Source organism: Rhipicephalus sanguineus, chromosome 10 (assembly GCF_013339695.2).
Source record: "Rhipicephalus sanguineus isolate Rsan-2018 chromosome 10, BIME_Rsan_1.4, whole genome shotgun sequence".
NCBI classification, from domain to species: domain Eukaryota; kingdom Metazoa; phylum Arthropoda; class Arachnida; order Ixodida; family Ixodidae; genus Rhipicephalus; species Rhipicephalus sanguineus.
The window spans coordinates 85,170,934-85,190,902 of record NC_051185.1 but is presented as its reverse complement, the minus strand read 5'-3'; the positions used below and the strand labels follow the sequence as shown (position 1 = coordinate 85,190,902).

The following is a 19,969-nucleotide window of genomic DNA, read 5'->3' as shown; positions in this document are numbered from 1 at the left end:
CTGCGGCTGCCGAGTGAGCGCGAAAGGGCAGCCGCTCTCCGCAGCACGGAATCACGATTTAACTCGGCGTGCGCATGCGCGCGCGCGCAAGTCACGTGGTTGAGGAGAAAAGTTTCTCCCTTGGCGCTTGCAGCAAGAGGGCGCGACGAGTAAACGTCCGCAAAGGAGAAAGCCGCGGCTCCGAAGGAGGAACGGAGCCCGTTGCTCCATTCTCGCTCCTTTTTTTTTTTTAGAGTGAGACGTTAAATATGGCAGTATGAAGGCGTAACATTCACGAGTAGCACCATGTGTAAATATGAAAGTAATTAGAGGATTGTTTTGCGTGATACGGCGCTAAAGGACACACAACAAAACTGCGATGTATTAAACTATGCCAGCGCCAGTTATACTAGTTCTTACCGGCGCCTTGAAAGCAAGCGTCACGCGTTCTTCACGAGCACCTTTTAGGTGCGTTATGGTGCAAGCACGTTCAAAACTTCGTTTAACGCAAGGGATCGTAAACGTAAAGAAACCGTTGAAAAATCGGGTTTCGTCTGGTGCTTTGTCGCTGAAAGGTCCGAGCAAGAAAAATTCATTTGTGACCATCCTGTCCCTTCTATGCGGACGTGTTTTGGATTGGCTAATGGACGCTACAGTAGCCTAACGTCAAATGCGCAGAATTATTTAGTAGGTACCATTACAACCACCGGCGCTTCCTTGGTTTATGTCAGGTGTACGAGGCGATGTCGGTTGGCAGACGTGCACGCACGAAGCACATGTGTCTACGCACGCGCGAATGCGGTAGGGAAACATGTGTCATAATTTTTTTTTAATTTTTATTATATTTTACCGGTTCAATGCCTCAATATTGCTGTGGCTTTCTGTGCCATCAATGTGGAGTGTCTGACAGCGAAAGAAACTTGGCATGCGTCCTACATGTCACCGACGTTCGGATGGCATTGGCAAGACATTTAGTTATCGCAATGGCTGTCGGACGAGATTCAAATGATTCATCCTTAGCGACACGAAGGCGAACTTCTGGGCTAAGTTTAACAAGTATGCACTTTGAATTACATGCAGCTTACGACAAAAACTGGCTGGTGCGCAGATGTCCTGTTCTTCCACCAAAAATGTGCGCCTTGTTACTCGCAAGGCTTTGGGTGGGTTGGCCGCCTGGAGTGTGGGTGTGCGCGTGGTACTTTAATATTGTCACACGCTTTACACTAGTATTAGGACACCAAGCCCACGAGGTTCCGTACATCATAAATACGTCGCTGCTTGTCTAGTTGATGGGGCTTAACATCCTAATCCGACACTAGAGGATTAAATTGCCCGAAAGTGTCCTAGAAAGCTCGCTATTGATGTGAATCATTCTTTTGAATTCCGCGACCATCAGGGTGTACCCGAGGCTACTTTGAGCCTAGTAAGAGGAACGCCTTAGCAATTAGGCAGACGCGGCACCTGTTTGGTGCACTCGTGTTGCTGGCACGCAGGTCACCTGCGCAATTACACTGTTTATGGCCGATTATCTCAACAAGCATCAGGAATTTAATGTACGCTCGCAATTTGAAATTACACTAGCACACGAATTCAACGTACGGTGAAGAGTTTACTTGGATTATTACAGCACGCCTTACGAGCCTTGTTCGGCGCATTAATTAAATGAGACATCAACAGGTAACACACATTACGTTCATCCAAATAATGTACAAATATGCATCAGATTACAAAAACCGACACCAAAACGTCAGGAATGTTTGACATGATATAAATATGGTTACAAAAAAAATACAAGCGTACAATAGGGTTATTCTACAAAGAAAGGGATAGCTTTGGTCGCCATTGCTCGCGCACTGAACATGTCTAACGAAATTGTATTAAGGTAATAATTAGGGAAACGGCGCTACTTAGCCGCGCTTACCTAACGGGACGTACGACGCGTACGTCTCGTTTCGTTACAACTTCTTTGTGAAATCGGTTTAGCACATCTCGCGAAGGAGGTCTGTGCATGATTGTTACGATGTAAAATGTTGTACACATAGAGTGTTTTACGCTCGTTTGTCAGTCAGCTTCTCTAAGATAACAAAACGCACAAGCAACGAGAAACCGAGCTCGTTAAACCTGAGAATTCACGGCGGTGTTCCCACAAAGACCATGAGCACTTAAATTAAGGCAACCAAACAAGAAATATAACTTCGTAAAGTAAAGCTTTGGGCTAGTTTGTTTTGCATTATGAAATAGTAACAGCGCGATATTCTACACGGGGACACACAAGAGAAGCAACACTGAGAAACGCCGACTTTCAACTGAACTTTTATTAACACGAGAGGAAAATATATACGGAAAAATTTTAAAAAGACATTAAAGCATGACAAAAGAATCGTCGACGAAAGAATTATCTTTTTGAAAAAGCACGTGTGATCATCCCTTGATATTCTGTCATGCTGTAATGTTTTTTTTTAATGTTCTCCGTATATATTTTCCTCTCGCGTTCAATAAAAGCTCAGTTGAAAGTCAGCGCTTGTCAGTGTTGCTTCTCTTGTGTGTCCCCGTGCAGACTATCGCGCTGTTACTATTTCATCATGAAACACGAAGTACTAAGCACAGTTGGTACAAGTGTGCGTTCATGCCTGATATTGTTGACCTCATGGAGATGGCGGCTCAAGAAATCTGGCTCACTGTTGCCCGACGTTCGACCAATTCGCATATCCCCTATTGCAGAGAAATCTTAGAAAATGGATGCCGTATGTACCAAGAACAAATGTTAGCGGTTAATTTACAAAATGTGAAGGCTCGATTCAATGGTTGATGACTATAATGAAAAACGTAGCAGTCGCGAGAATTCAAGCTGAAGCGGGAGCCACTGGTGTCGCCACGGTCGATATCGCCATTCGTAGCGTGAGTAAGCATTAGACGCGTTATCGCCATGTAACTTCAGCAAAAACCAAACAACATCCGGCTAATTCGTTTACAAAAGTGTCGTCTTATTACAAACGTATCCAGAACACTCAGTGGGTCAGTGCCACTGGCTAATCACCCCTCAATACAAGCTCTGCCACAGCCGCTTTGTTATAATGCTTTCTTAGAAGTGCAGATCCCTCGTGTAACGAGCCGTAGTTGCACGATTTGCAAGCGAAGCTGATTATGCCGATGCGAAACAGCTGTCCGTACGCAGGTTGTCCCTCGTGCAGATATATGCCACAGAAATTGGGCAAAACCCTACTGTTACCTACAGGTCCACTGAAGCGCTGCGAAACGGGGAATGCGGCAAAAATATGCGCTCTGCTCAGGCTCCTCAACATTGTGCACGAAGCGCCAAGCGCATTCGGCAAGCTAGACAAGATCACGTATGACGCGGAAAAAAGAAGGATGCTGCTCAAATGACAAATATTTAGGTGCTTACGCTATATTGAGAATGGACCTTATATACTTTTCATGAAGATTATGTCCGTTTCTGTACCTTTCATGAAAATTCGTAGTCGCCTCACTGCCGTGTGTTACACAGCTTTGCTGGCCATCCAACTTCACAGAGTGGAATGAATGCGTGATAAAACCGGTGATAAATACTGGGGCCATTCCTTTCTGCTTCGCTGGTGAACAGCCTCGACAGGGTGTAAGGGCGGCGATTTATTCGTTTTTGAGTCGCACGCTCTAAAGATGGTCCTTATTTGAAACGTACTACGTTTCTCACACAATAATCGTCATCTAGCTACCACTGTCGCGTTTTCTAAGTCGAAAACTGTTCACTCGCAACTGACTTATCAAGAATGATACGCCACGCGCTGATACAGCACACTCATTTCCAGAAACGGACGAACAAGGCGGGTGGTGAAAGCTCAAGGAAAGGCGCGCTTCATGCAGTCCGCACGAATCGAAACGCGATAATTTAGGGCTACGTAATGCTCGCACTTTCGTTTGCAGCGTCTGCAGTTCGTGCAGTATTGGTGTAATTTATAATCACAACTGTGGGGTTTTACAACGGTGTTCAAATGAAAAGGTACGAAACGACACTGCGGGTATAAACGAAGACTTTATTCACAGTCCTTCACAGCGTCCTTGAATTTGTCGTCCGAGTTGAAGAGCTTCCCTTTCATATGTTTTTTTTTTTTTTCAGGGGATCAGACACGTGGAAATCGCAGGCGATGAATGGTGGCCGGCTTGACGCCTTCCGCTGTCAGAAATCAGATAACGCGTCGCTACTCCTTAATCGTCACAATATGCGATGTGAACGCCATCCTGTCCTCACACGTACTGCCGCGTCAATTGGACGGCACTATTTACAAGAGCATCTGCTCTCTCCTGCGTATGCGGGGCTCCCCGCATACTCCGATCCACGGCAGAGACTCCAATCGCATCCCTAGAGGTCTCGCTATGTTCTCCCATAGCGGCATAGGCATCTATGTTAATGGTCATGTTGTTACGACCTTTCGTACATTTTCATTCAAACACCGCTTGTACGTAACAAAACCACCATTTGATTCCGGGGGACGCAATTGTGGAGGGCTCCACAAACTTCGGCACCACCTGGAACTCTTTACCGCGCGCTTAAATGTAAGTACAACGGCCTCTATCACTTCGCCGACAGTCTAAATGCAGCCGCGACCTTAGGGTCAGCAGTCCAGCGTCATAACCACTAGACAACCACTGTGGGTCACGGCGTAATTTCGACTAAAACGCTTACATCGGCGCCAACATCACCTTTATCGGATGGATTCGCAGCGACGTGACGCGGTTATCTGCAGTGGTTATACTAAAAAAAAAGTGTCGCGTTTCAGTCAGTGCGTACAGTACATGACGACTGTTAGTTTTATTTCGGCCATCCACTACTGTCGCCCCAAGAACATTCGCTCGAAATAGTTGATAAACACTTTTCTTACACTCACCAAAATGTTGAGTAACTCCAGATGAGTGAGCGAAGTGGCCTGCTCCACGTAGCTACCAATAATACGCACCACTTCTCTGGTGAAACACATGCCCGAAATTTGGAGGAATGTTACGTTCGTCATGCTTGCGATCGCCTCGCAACAAGTAGTTGACTCGGAAAGCGGCATCTGAAGTGACAACAAAAGTAAGAAGGGGGTGAAGAATGCCTGCCAGAGGCTTCTACGCATTTACTGTAATGGCGCTAGACAGCATGTAATTTCAAAAAAAGTGTACACAACACTCCAATCCCAGTTGCAGTCTTTGAGACGTATTTGTCAAGTAATGGCCATCTACGTGGGAGTGGGGGATGCAATTTTTTTACCTCCGTGCGGCCGCTCCTTTCATGTCACCAAAGGTGGGCGCGCTATCTGCCTGGCGCATAATTCTTGCTAAGAGTGAACGCGGGCTTACAAGTCAAATAGTACGCAGCTCGCACTAATGTCGCACGGCTAGAAACATCAGCGGAGCTAGTGTTTGACGTAGGTAAGTTTTGCTAGTAATGCCAAGCTTTTGCAAGAGAGGGCACGTCTCTACTAGTATTACTAAGTATGGTTAGATTTGGCTAGACTTCGCTCGACGTGTCATGTGACGACATGTTACGTGATGTGATTTTTGTCACGTGACTAGCTGCCACTTGGTTCTTGGCGGGGACATGTCACGTGACTAGCTGCTACGTTGTCTATGGCAGGACCGTGCCACGTTACTAGCTATTACTCGATGTTGCGTGATTTTAGTCACGTGAGTAGATGTTGCGTGATGTCACGTGATGTCTAGTCACATGATTTGTTCCATGATTTTGCCACGCCCACTTGTTTTCTTTTGATGTGTTCGGGTTTTACCAGCAAGGACGGTTAGCAACGCTCGACGCTGACCGTGCCGCAGTGTTCGAGAAGCTTCGCGATTGTAGTTAGATCATTTTTTTTTCAGATTGCGCACAGGACGCGAATAGTCGAGATTATTCTGGAGCTTGCGCGACCACCAGTGATAAGACTGGAAAGTTCGATGCGTGATGCATAAAAGACGGCGTCCCAGCCATGAGTAGATTATCGACGGCCGACGCCCAGTTCGCCGCTATCAGTGAACAGCGTGTATTGCAGTTTTCATTTCGCGGCCACAAGTTCGGCCAAATAAAGAGTTTCAACTTGAGCACGCCAGCTGTTGTCTTCGTCGATGTCACGACGACGTGACAATAGGTGGTTATCAAAATGACGTCTTCCGGTTCGATGCCTAGCTCTTCGCTGTTTCAAGGTGTGTGCCGTTCAGTGTAATCGGGGAGAAAACACGCACTTTCTGCGACGCAGTTGTCACCAGTTATCGTGCCTCCTCTCCGGTTACACTGAACCGCACACACCTTGAAGCAGCTAAGAGCTGATCCTTCAAGGTTCCGTGAACAGGAAGTGCCGTAGCAGACGACGCGTCGTTTTGCTATCCACCTATTACGTGATTTTTAGTCCCGTGAATACTTATAACGAGATGTTCACTCTCGCATGTTTGTCATGCATGCATGCACAATCTGGTATGTACCACGCTAGTGAAAGGTATATTCTCGTATACCCAATGCATGACCTGTCATTCATGTTCGTCACGCACTCATGTCATGCCATATCAATTTTGGTGTATATACAGTTAACAAAACGGCCGCAAGCGCACAATGAGCGTCGCATGTAAATCAAGCCATACAAGACATGCATGTCATGATTTGCATGTTAGGACCTGCCATATATGTTCGTCATACCGTCCTGTCGCGCGAATCCGATGTTGATGTATATCAAACTATCGAACCGGCCGCGGACACACCATGACAGTCGCATGTAAATGATGTCGTACATGGCATCCATTTATTAATTTTCATGTTACCACCTGTCACTTGTGCACGACATACAGTCACGTCACCTAAAACCTATATTCGTACACGTGGAGCTAGCGAAAACGTCGCGAGCACACCACGAGCGTGGCATGTGAATCATAACGTACACGACATAGATGTCACGATTTTATTGTTACTACCCGTCGATAATGTTCGTCATACAGTCGTGTCACGCAAAACCAATTTTGGTGGATACGTACCAAGCCAGCGAAACGGCCGCGAGAGCTCCATGATCGTGGCATGTAAATCATACCGTACATGACATGCATGTCATGATTTTAATTTCAACACCTATGTTTGTCACAAAGAAATGTCTCGCCAAACCAATTTTGGTATATAGCCATTTAAATATAAGGCCGCGAGCGCCTAGAGACCATGTCATGTAAATCATGCCGTACATGACATGCATGTCGTAGTTTGCGTGGTAAAAATTTGGCACTTATCTTCGCCATTCACTATTGTCACACCATACCGATTTTGGTATATACCAAGTTATCGAAACGACCGCAAGAGCACCAAGACCATGGCATTTAAATCATGTTGTTCATGACATGCATGTCATGATTTTTATGTTATGAGCAGTAATTTATGTTCATCATGCATTCTTGTCATGCCATACTGATTTTGGTATACATCCCATCAACTAAACGGCCTCGAGAGCACAAAGTCGTGGGCACATTAGATAGATACATAGATAGATAGATAGATACATAGATACATAGATACATAGATACATAGATACATAGATAGATACATAGATAGATACATAGATAGATAGATACATAGATAGATAGATAGATAGATAGATAGATAGATAGATAGATAGATAGATAGATACATAGATACATAGATACATAGATACATAGATACATAGATACATAGATACATAGATACATAGATAGATAGATAGATAGATAGATAGATAGATAGATAGATAGATAGATAGATAGATAGATAGATAGATAGATAGATAGATAGATAGATAGATAGATAGATAGATAGACTAAGTCCCGTAAGAAATGGTTGGCATTTAAAGCGAACCGTGAGACACCTTTGGGGTGATCCTTTGACAAGTTTCTAAGCGCAGTGTTTAAGCTCATGAGTAAGCGCTCTCGCTTTCGCCTAAACTTCTTGGGCGGCGTATTTCCCTAATTAAACGAGCGCCATAACCGCTCACCATTTCCGCTTTTCTTAGTCCTTGTAGAAATCCTGCAGTACCTCCCATAACGTATATGTGCGAACTATAAACTATTTTACATAAGACATATGAGCGCCGCCGTCTTGGGCTGTTAACCCGATGTTTTCTTGTTTTTGTATATTGCGACGTGAATTAATAAGGCCATGAAACATCGTATGCACTAACCCAATCGCTTTCATGCGTATGCGTCTATACAGTAACACTGCTCGCTTAGTCGTTAGAGAAGCAAAACACAAATGCTAACAGCCCAATATGGCGGCACTGAAACCCATCCGTAAAATAGTTTATATCCCATTGAAATAACCCAACAACATATCGACAGCTTCGCGGATCCTCTGAACGCTCACCGCGCAAATCATGTCCATGAAGTTTTGCCGGTACTCCAGTCGCTTGACTCCCATGGCGCCAGTCTTGAGGGCGTGCCACAAGACGTGTTTCTCGAGTGCCGTATAATCCAAGTCCAAGTATATGTACGTCACGCACCTGCACCGCGTAAATGCTCGTCACAACAAACAGCGTAAAAGTTCGAAAGCATGCTGCACTTTACCACTCGAAGGCAAAAGCCTGCCGCAGTTTTTGATAATGCATGAAGTGATACAATTGCTGACCGGAGTTCATGCAATACAGTGACCTGCAGTGTTAGCGACGCACATTACATTTAGATTACCTTGCCGTTGTAAGTCGAATGCATTGCTCCTACTGCCTAAAGCTTTCTTCACCGCACGTGGCGTTGCAATACCTCCTGGGCCGGCCAAACTTTAAACAAGCGACGATGCCACGCGATGGCGTCACGACGTGTCGTCATGCAAGGACGTCCTTACGACGTTACGTCTTTAAGCGCGCTCGGTGTGACGACATTAGGACGTCACGGCGTGACGTCATGGGCTTTTGTGACACTTCATTGACCTGCAGTGTGCAGCTCAACAAGAGCATTAAGGCTTTCGCGTTAAAATTAACGAAAGAATTGTGGTTCATGGGACAGCTCGCTTTTATGAACCACAGCCGTGAGCAGTGAGCATATCATGAAGTGAAAGAAAGCGTAGAGTCGTTAATTCGTGGTTTTAATTAAAATCAAGTATAAGAGGTGATGAGAGCTCAGTCGGGTTTATTGACGCAATAGCAACTTTTGGTGGGTTGCGTTGCCTATAAGTTAGCAGAAAAGCGATAGTAAAAGCAGCGAAATCTGCACTGATCACAGTATACTCTGCACGCGAGCTTCAGCGGAGAAATAAGGAACCATCCGAATACTAATAATAAGTGCTTGGGTACTAAGCGCCAACGCCTCGAAATGACCATGAGGGACGCCGTAGTGGGCGACTCCAGATTTATTTCGACCATTTGGGACTCTCGGACGTTGGCCCAAATATAAGCACACGTCTGTTCTTTCCATTTTGCCCCATCTAAATGCGGCCACGGTGGCCGGGAATCGGGCCTGCGCCCTCAAGCTTAGCAGCGAGGAACCGTTGCACTCTGAACGTGGATGACCAGCTAATCTAGCGCACAGCTTTAGAAGAACGTACATTTATGTATTGTCTTCATTAGGCATTGATAGTCACGACAGCTTTATTATTTCTTGGTATATACACCAATTCGTTAGGTCAAAGCCTAAATGTTTTGGACAGATGGTTAATCTATAAGCGATCGGCAAAGATGCAACCAACATGTGAGCAAGAAAGCATCGCAATAGAGTAGCAGCTAAAGATGAGATATTCCCGAGACATGACGACTACAAGTGCGCATATAAAATGCCAAAGTCGCACTGGTTGGCTGCTGTTGTGCACCTGCGACATTGGATAGATTCAAGAGCTCCCTTAGAAACGTATATACCTAACACCTGATAATTGGTGTTATACAACTCAGCGGCAACCACCACTATTTAAGGCTGACTTGAGCGGGGAATGTTATGTTCAGTTGCTATATTGCGCTTAAAGCAGGGAATACGCGCAAGCACTCGTATGAGGCCACAAATGGTGCATCGCCATGAGAACCGGCGAGTTTTCTTGATTGGATCGCTTCTAACAACGCACGCACTATAAGAACAAATGTCAAACTTTGAAAGTTTAATCTTAAAACCAGACAAACGTTCTATCAGTATCACTGTACCCAATACCCTTTACGAGTGGCGCGATCTGAATACACGTTTCAATAAATCCAAGCACAAAAGTGGTGTGGAAAGCGCATAATAGGTGGCAAGGAACGTTCGAATAATGGGAAGCACGAATCCCCGCATGTGTTCCCCGCATGTGTTTCCCATGCGGACATACAGCGGAAGACAAAATGAGTTCGTTTGCGCTGCTAAAAAATTCGGCAGATCCTATGTATTGTGGGAATCAGTTTCATGCGAAGCAATCAGCGAGTCAGTATCTTTTTTTTGTTTTCTTTTGAGTTCAGCGTTGCGAGGTGGACCGGCATGTTTTTGTAATTCGACTAGTTTTGTGCACATCGTGAGCTTCCCAGACAGGATTAGTACTGAGCTTAGGAACACCAGAAGCACATTCATTTAAACAAAAGGAGCTTTCACTTTCAGAAACGCAATCTTATACAGACCTCGAAAGGTCAAGCTTTTCAACAGGTTTCAGTACCGGTTTCAAACAGTGTTTAAGGCCCAGTTGCAGGATACGTCGGTAAGCGTCCGGCAGGTAACAGTCACGAAGAACCAGCTCAGCTGCTTTTACTCTGGTCGACAGACAGACAGACAGACAGACAGACAGACAGACAGACAGACAGACAGACAGACAGACAGACAGACAGACAGACAGACAGACAGACAGACAGACAGACAGACAGACAGACAGACAGACAGACAGATAGATAGATAGATAGATAGATAGATAGATAGATAGATAGATAGATAGATAGATAGATAGATAGATAGATAGATAGATAGATATAGATAGATAGATAGATATAGATAGATAGATAGATATAGATAGATAGATAGATAGATAGATAGATAGATAGATAGATAGATAGATAGATAGATAGATAGATAGATAGATAGATAGATAGATAGATAGATAGATAGATAGATAGATAGATAGATAGATATATAGATATAGATAGTAGATAGATATAGATAGATAGATAGATAGATAGATAGATAGATAGATAGATATAGATAGATAGATAGATAGATAGATAGATAGATAGATAGATATAGATAGATAGATAGATAGATAGATAGATAGATAGATAGATAGATAGATAGATAGATAGATAGATAGATAGATAGATAGATAGATAGATAGATAGATAGATAGATAGATAGATAGATAGATAACGCTCAAAGTGCCTAGTGTTCGCTGAGAAATGCTTCACACTTAAAATTGGAGGACGTTTGAGGTTTGCCATCAAGAATAGGAAGCGATAGTGTAATCGGGCCCTCTTGCGCATCGCCTATTCAATTGCTAGCCTGCCTTCAGTTCTCGGTGAATGTCTCAACCGTGCCCCAAGGAAAGGAACGTTTGTGCGCGTAACATTGGCCGTTTCAAACAATCCTAGAATGCCTACTGCAAAACGAGCTGTTTTGCGAAACGAGGTCGTCAGCGCTAGTGTGTTTAAACGCCTGGGTAAGACCGCGGACATTAATTCTAGCGGACTCCCGATAGCAGCGCGAACGCTGCATTAGCGTATATAAATCGGCGCGGTTTCTGAGAATAAACAGTTGGAAGTTGGCGCCCGTGTCTGTCTGTTCGTGTCTTCGCTTCGTCACCGTCTTCTTTGCGTCATTACAGTTTTTCCTCAAGTTATGAACCAACTAGCTCAGCAACAAGCCCTGTTGCATTACAGGTCATTTAATTGTCTCTCTGTAGATAATCGGACGCAGTGCATTGCTCAACTGAGGCGTTTTTTTTCGAAATGGGTCAAATCCATCCAAAGAGAATTTGAGAAAACGGCAAAAATTTGCTATGCAAACTAAATACAACGCTGTCAAAGCTATTCTATGATATGTTTTACATGTCGGCTAGGGGAAGTTTCTGGCCACAATCATTTAAAAAATATGCAGCGGATTTCACCATTATTAGCATGATAACTTTGGATTTGGCTCATTTCGAATTGAGACATGGAATTCAAAGCGGTATTCTTGAAAAAACTTTATTGAAATTCGGGCAGTGGCACATTCTTGCTTCGTCGGCGTCGACATTGCTTCTGTTCACGATGTCGTCGACGTCTCGGGACCGATCTCTCGCCGATCTCTTCACATCCACCAGAACCCATGATAAGCCAGCTCCGAAAGGGCAAAAAAAAAAAAAAACTTGCACGAACACCCAGAAAACAGGCAGAGTAGTCAGGCTAGGCGGGAAATCACACGGAGGCTTCCACGTTCGCCGAATCACGTGATCGCCGAAGCGCTCTACTATCGGCATACTGGATTTGACTCATTTCGATCCATACAGCGCATGGATCTGGCTCAATTTCGTTTTGAAACGGGATCTGTGAGCACACGTAGCTGTTGGTATTTGACTCATTTCGTTCCGATCTCTCATTTAGAGGAAAGTTGAGAGAATGTACTTGCCAATGGAGCAATATTTGAGCTAGTTTCGGTTTCTGGATTTAGCCCATTTCGAAAAAAAACGCCACAACTGTTCAAGGCTACGTTAAATTGTTGCATCGGATCAGCTGATAGCTTGATTGGCAAATCACATTCACAGCGGCAATTGTATACTGTTACAGCCAAGCTTATTTGACTAGGCGAAACAGCCCGTCTTGTTTACCCAAAAATTCCTAGCGCGTATGTGCGACAGAAATTGACCAAGCCCCACTACTCGCCACTAGTCCACCAAAAATGTCGAAGTTGTCTACTCCAAAAATTGAGCAAATCACACTACTCGCCAGCGCTGCACTAAAACTGAAGAGAACAGACGGGCGCTCAAGACCAGAACAAATTACGGGACGCAATGCTTGAGATACATTCTCGAAAACTTTTCAGCGCGAACTGGACGGAGCACAAAGAGGACACAAGACGAGCGCTGCCTAGACAGCGCTCGTCTTGTGTCCTCTTTGTGCTCCGTCCAGTTCGCGCTGAAAAGTTTTCGAGAATGCATCAGTTCCAACTCGCCCACCTCTCTACTTTACTGCAGCTTGAGATAAAATTCCTAGGCGCTTAAATTCAAACAAAAACTGTTAGAAATAATAAAAGAATCGTCCTCTTTAACAGTGTACAAAAGAAAAATCTGCAAATATCCTTAAATGTGTTGCACATTGTTGTGTTGTCAGTGCCAATGACTGCAGGCGGAATAATATGGTGTATTGTTCCTTATGCTAGTTCCGTCACCTATCTTTTTTATTGTACTAATGGTAATCATGTTGATCATGTTGTTAATGTTACTCGATCATGTGTTGATTGTCTACATAGCTGTTTTTTTTAATTATGTTGCTTCGTCGAGCACTGATTGTACAGGGGTCAGTGCCTCAGCCCTCACCCCTTTGGTTTTCTGCAAGAAAACTATCAAACCTGCGAATAAAAAAAAACCAGTTAAGGTTCCTGAACAGACGTGACCAGACGTGACCATATCACTGAGACAGACATTAATGAACCATCGAGGTTAACCGAGCGAACAACGCCCGGACTGCACATTTACGCTTGTTTGGTAAACCATCTGACGTAGTGCTTGAATGATTATTTTCCTTCGTCTTACGTAGCGTTGCCGACACGATAAAGCACAGGTAGTGGCGCCTGGGGTCGCACGACGCGTGCTTTTTGGATCTGGCATATCTGTCGCCGAAGTGCGTAATGTGAAGCGCTGAAGTGAAATCTATATAAAGAGCCTCGAAATACCTGTGTTGTCGAAGCAGCACGTGGATGAGTAGCGAGGCGCGAAGAATGTCTTGGTCACCCGTTTTCTTTTCGGGCCAATGGTAGCCCATTAGCGCGAGCTCGCACCACGTGAACTGCCGAAGTTCAATGCAGTCGTGGGCGAGAATGCGGTTCCACAGCTCCATGTCTGACATGATCCAACAGCGCTTCTCGTCCGGCTCCCACGTGCAGGAGCGTTCAAAGCCCACAGAAGTGTGTGCTATTCCGCAGTCGTCGCCGCCGGCATCGTCGCTCGCAGCACTGGCACGAGTAGCTGGAAGTGTTGAGCAAGCAGCAATGAAGAGTTGGGATACATACAGTGTACTATTACTCTGTTACTATTACTCTGTACTGTACTCTGTTAGGTTAGAAACAGATCCGCGCATGAATCTAACCTTCAAGCTCAGCGAAGGCCAACACCAGCGAAATGAATCCATTTTAAGCACTAGTACGGCGCGTTTGCGCAAACAAAGAGTGGGTGAAAGTGAGTTTCGTTCCACCACCGCCAGAGGCGCTGCCAACATAAGTTCACGGCGCGTTCAATCCTAGAGCGCCGGCGGCGCCTAACAGCGTTTTTGTTGTCTTGGAGTGCTACACATTGGCTCACTTGCCTTGCCGTGTACACTTCACGTGTAGCCAGGGTATCTAAACTTCACAATAATATTGAGGTTTTATGTCCCAAAATTAAGATATGATTATGTGGGACCCCGTGGTGGAGGGCTCTGGAAATGTTGACTATCATGTGCTCTTCAACATGCCCATAAATCTCAGTACACGGGCCCCCAGCATTTTGCCTTCATCGAAATGCACTCGCCACAGCCGGCATTCGATCCCGCGACCTTCGAATCAGCAATACAGCACCATTAACCAATAGATCATCGCGGTAGGTGAAGAGTGTAGACTTGTTGTCATTGGCTAAACGAAGACCTCCGATGAAGTAAATGCCAGCAAACCAGTAGTCTCATCCTTATACCAAAGCAAGCGAACCCGACTGTCGCTCGACAGACTTGTTTTAACAGCGATCAAGCTCGGTATATATTTTTATTCCTGACGCGTCAATGGCACTGCTGCAGACCAAATTAGAGGAATGCTCTCCGCAGATGGCGAGTCTTGCTTCTGTCGGGGCATATCTGGGCATAAAAGGGATTATTCAGTCTTTCCGCGCCTCCTTTCGGCTTTCTTTTAGGTCATCGCGAGTTACGCGCCCGCCATGGTGACAAACGACACCTAACAGACGTATACTGGCAAAGGAGTGAACACATTCTGGCTGGATGCAACTAAATGTTTGTTTTCTATTGTGTATGTGACATGAAAGGCAAATTTGCTTTGGCTTACTCTTATTATTATATGACTAGACTACCGAAACCATCACCACTCGTTACAAAGTGGGCTACACATGATGAGTCCGTATATGGCAGTCCGCTGAGAGGACAGTTGCATAACTGATAATGTAATTAGGCGGCTTTGCATGCCCGCCCACAGTATGAGGATGACGCTCGCCGTATTGTGGAATTACGGATTAATTTTAACGAACTGCGGTTCCATAACGTGCGCCTGCATCTAAGTACACGGTGTGTATTTTTGCATTTCGCCCCCCCCCCCCCCCCCCCCAGAAATGATCTTAAATTGAACCTGTGTCTACACGTTTACAAACACCACCCCTTGCCTGTGAGGAGTAGTGTCAAGTAATGAAGTGTACAGCCGACAAAGGCAGTCTAGATTGTCATTCAGCTAGAATAACTAAGTGATAAAAGGATAATGTACAAAAGGCAAGAACAACCTACATTAGCCATTCAACTAGCCGTCAGTGCTCAGAAAATATTTGTTCGTCTATTTCGTCTGCGTGCTAAACCAAGTAATTCGACTTCTGTAATCCTTCGCAGGAGGAAAGGATTGTGCAACCATGCGCGCGTTTTTTTTGTATTCATATAAGAGTGACTATCTTATTCCAGTTGACTGTGGCTCGTAGCCGATGGGCGGTCCCTGTACACAAAGTGCAGCTGATGTTCCGTGGCATCTGCAGCCCCTTCCACTGTAGCATCTCGATCTTCTTCGGCGATTTTGTTGTCATTGAATGGAGAGCAGGGGTTGCTTTGGCATGATCCAGTCATTTGATAAAGCGTCTTCACTAACTTGAGGACATCTTAATTTTTTCCAAATGTCGGTTAATTATGCAATCAGTGAAGTACAATTAACTAAATTCATACACAAAGGAAACGTCAAAACTTGCATCGACCATCCGTTGAAGCTGTTTACAAGCAGTCACTCGGCTACTCGTAACCTTGTCCTGATAGGACAATTATTTCCTTCTACGTACTTGAGACGACTGGCAATATAAAAGACAGAAACCGCGTGTCATGGTCCGTTACGCGGCTAGATCGAAGTGCTCACAAACTTGCCGGGTACGCATGAACAGCCTATACTTAGATACTTAGCCTCACGTGCTGCCGCTTGCGACGGTTACGAACTAACGCAAGAAACTCACGCCACTTCTACATCACTTATCTATGGAGCGCGTGCGCCAGAGCTAGTCGCTGAATATTCATACCTCCAACTACTTCGCGCGATATTTGGTTGCGAAAGACCATCCCACAACAATGACAAACATGCAATATAACTTTTATGCAGAAACCTAAATTCAGTCTTTTTTTTTCCAGATTTTTTTGTCACACACACTCCGAATGAGATATACCAGCGATAAAGAAGGCATCATGACGGCGAATTACCATAGCAGAAAGGAAAATAAACTGAAAAACACTCCTTACCACATGCAGGGAGGTAATCGTATTCAACAGCTTTTCAGCCATCCCATACACTTCAGTTAAACTGCATATTTTGCTAGCTGCGAAGCATTAAAGTTAAATTCTGAGGCACAACGATCTTATATGCAGGATATCATTACTAGGCAAGCCGTGATTGGGAACTCTGGATTAATTTTTTTTCCATCTGGAATTTTTTATCTTTACATTCGTGTTCGTACTTTTCACCCCTATCGGAAGGCCGCCGTTGTTGACGGGAATCATACCCGCGACCTCGCATTCAGCAGCTCTGCACTAAAGCCAAGTTATTAGGCCAGGTACAGGTAGTACGCAGTCCATGCGGAATTGACCACAGAGACGATTCGGGCGGGTGGCACAAGTGACAAGCCAATATCTGTTCGCAGAACAAACATGGCTCGCATTTCTTTAGCGGACAGATTTATTGTGTTAATGGATAAGACTAGAATGAGGCCAGCCTAATCACTGGTCAGATAGTGCAATGTTGCCAAAAGAAGCAAAGCATCATTGGCTGTAATAATGTTTCCGGCATCTTAGAAGAAAACCGTGGCGACATAAGTTGTCATACTACCAGTATGCCCGTTCATCGACATTTGTCATGTTTCCTTTGAATCATCTTAGCAAGAATCCGCAAAATTTCGTGGCCAACGTCCCCGACGCTAGCGTTCAGTGGAAGTGTTCACTCGTCAGCGCTTGATTTTCTTAAACAGCAGACGTCCAGAAGGCTAAAGGGGGAAAAATGAAGGGGAGAGCGCAGCAGGACAAACATCGATATGGGCGTAGCTACACAACATCATGAAGAAGCTCTTTGTAAAATAAAGACTAAATTAATAATCACAATAATAAGAGATATGCTTGAATGCACTAGATGAAAGAGTATCTCATTCTAATAAAAACCCTGGGTGGCGGCTGGTCCGTGCCCGTTTAGATAAAAGGCGAGGCCTGTAAACATGATCCCGGTTGTCTTGGATACGTGATCTGGTATTCGGCTTACGTTTCCAAGCGTGGTCAAACGTAATAATTTTCTGACTACAGAACTGACAGGACAAGGCGCGCACACAAACACGGACACTAGTAGAGAGACGCAAACAACACAGGCGCTGGGCGAACGTGGATTAGTGACGTAGAAGTGGGTAGCCTACATGAAATGGCCCGATGTAATCGAAATATATTACTAGGGTTTGTGTTTGTGTGCATGCCTTATCCTGTCAAAATTAAGAACTACCAACTAGGCCAATTAGCCGTGCCATTGAAACAGAACACACAAGTCAGGAGAACAGCGGTCACGCATCTTTCTTGAACTGGCTTTGCAATATGTATACACGCCCAGTTTTTCGGTTTTCCTGATATCGCTCCGATAACGCAACAAAATGTGAATAACGAAGGTAGGCGCTGCTTACCAGACTTGCGACCACGTTTTTCGGAAGTGCCGGAGGAACTCGGCGACGACTTGGATGGTTTTGGGGAAGGTTTGGGCTTTCTCGCATCCAAAGAACGGCGGAATTCCTTGAAGATGGCGGTGACATCATTAAGACTCGGCTTCGTGATGGTGCACATGCTGTGAAGCAGAGCCATGTAGTCTGGAGTTAAGATACTAATTTCTGTGCTCTGCACTGGCGGCGATGCCATGCCTCTGATGGGACAGGAACCAGACCTGGACCAGGGGACGAAACATGGGGACAATTGTCCGGTTATTGTGTCAATGAAAAGTACAGCAGGCAATGAGCCAAACAAATATTGAATTTTTGCTCAGTAAAGAAGGTAACAATCACAGCACAATGATAGCGGCGAGCACAGTAGCTGGTAGTCGAAAATCTCATCGGCGGATGTAAGAGTCTGGCTCTACGTTAATTAATCACTGTAGATTCCAGCATAATTGCTGATGCTCGAATACGTTTGAGGTTGTTTTTTGGTACTTGAACCAACCTGAGCGGAAAAATTTAAAAATAAAACATTGGGATGTGTTCCGACAATTCCGATATAACCAGGTAGAGCGACAACATATCTAACAATGTTATCCAGGGAAACGCAGCTACAGTGTGAAAAATTGGTAAAAGCACACGTGTGAATGTCACCGTCTGCAAAATATCGCCCCTATGCCGTAAACACTCCATAAATGTGTAAAACCGATACAGTAAAAAAACTTAACACGGAAAGTAAAAAATCGGGCTCTATATGCAGTCTCTTGGGGCACTTAAAAAATTTATCGGCCACACAACGTGGAGGACCTCAGCCGCCGTGTAGGTACAGTACATTGTTTACGGTGCTCGGCTGCTGACCAAAAATTTGCAGTTTTCACCCAAGCCTCGGTCGCCTATCGATGAAGGCGAAATGCTAGAGGTGCGTGTACTTATATTTAGGCGCACGTAAAAGAACTAGTTTCCGGAGCCGTCCATTACAGCGTACCGTATAATCACAGCGTGGTTTAGGCATGTAAAACCCCGGGAATTATTAACAGGGACGAACTGAGGCACCGCGCGCTGCCGCGATGATTACGCAGTGCCCTCTAAAACCACATTTCAGTGCGCCAACACGCGCAAGTAGATTGCAAGGTAAAATTGTCGCCGCATAAGCTTTTCACTAAGGTTACGGCGTGCCATGCAGATTAACGTATATACAGGGACAGTCAAAAGTTCCCAGGCCGCTATCTCACATATTCATAAGGCAGCGCGGCTTGAGAACTTTGGACCAGCTCTCCACGTCGTTTTTCCCTTCAGCTCTCTATAACCTCATTCCTTACGTAATTGCTTCCAAAAGGGACCTCGTGGTATTATAGCGCAATAAATATCTATGAAGCCTGTCCGTGCCGATTTACGTCACCTGTAGCAGATTACAAAAGCTCGACACCATTCCGCTATGGGAAGGCGGGTAACCAGCAGATCTGAGGGGTGCATCACAGTCTATGCTGTCGTCCCAGTTCTTAATAAGCGCGCTGCTTCTTGGGCGTAATAAGTATGCCCGGCCGACCCATAATTGCTACGAATGACGGTGCGAACGCAGCGCCTAGCTAAGGCGGAATAGGAAAAAAAAAAGATCCAGATACGCAGCCATTTCATTTTACATTTCACGGGATCTTCATCCGCATACGTCATTATATAATGATCGGCCCACTCTTGGCGGTAGACATTCTGTTGCCGCGCTTCTCGAACAAAATTTTTCGCCCCACCTTTACACATATCTTGGTTTTGTCAACCACAGTAACGCATCTATAAAAACAAAGAGCGCAACTAATACATAACCACCAAGCCATAAAGCAAAGCTTTACTACTACTAAGATGAATGCACTGTTAATCATGGCTACGCTCGAAAGTTTGAGGCTTACCTTCAAGAGCACTCGATGAACGGTCGTGCTGTAACGTGGCCCTCTCGAACGTCTGAACGTCTGGCGGAGTGAACAAGCGGCATAGATTTCAGGAGAGCTGAATTCC

General features: G+C 45.0%; 2 protein-coding genes across 3 annotated transcripts in view; both read right to left on the bottom strand.

Moving 5' to 3' along the window:
- LOC119372200 (uncharacterized) overlaps window positions 1–5,014 on the bottom strand; it is a 25,977-nt gene extending 20,963 nt beyond the window's left edge. The window contains exon 1 of one of the 2 annotated variants that reach the window (XM_049420230.1): window positions 4,863–5,014. The gene's annotated coding sequence lies outside the window, so the exon portion shown is untranslated. The remainder of the gene's footprint in view (window positions 1–4,862) is intronic. The other variant, XM_049420231.1, reaches the window with a different exon arrangement.
- Window positions 1–19,969, bottom strand: part of LOC119406566 (uncharacterized) — a 24,508-nt gene extending 4,539 nt beyond the window's left edge. Inside the window, exons 1-4 of the mRNA XM_049420139.1 lie at window positions 19,864–19,969; window positions 17,942–18,195; window positions 13,747–14,038; window positions 8,315–8,450 (exon numbers count right to left, since the gene is read on the bottom strand). Coding sequence (XP_049276096.1) covers window positions 8,315–8,450; window positions 13,747–14,038; window positions 17,942–18,170 — 657 coding nt within the window. The 5' untranslated portion in view covers window positions 18,171–18,195; window positions 19,864–19,969. The remainder of the gene's footprint in view (window positions 1–8,314; window positions 8,451–13,746; window positions 14,039–17,941; window positions 18,196–19,863) is intronic.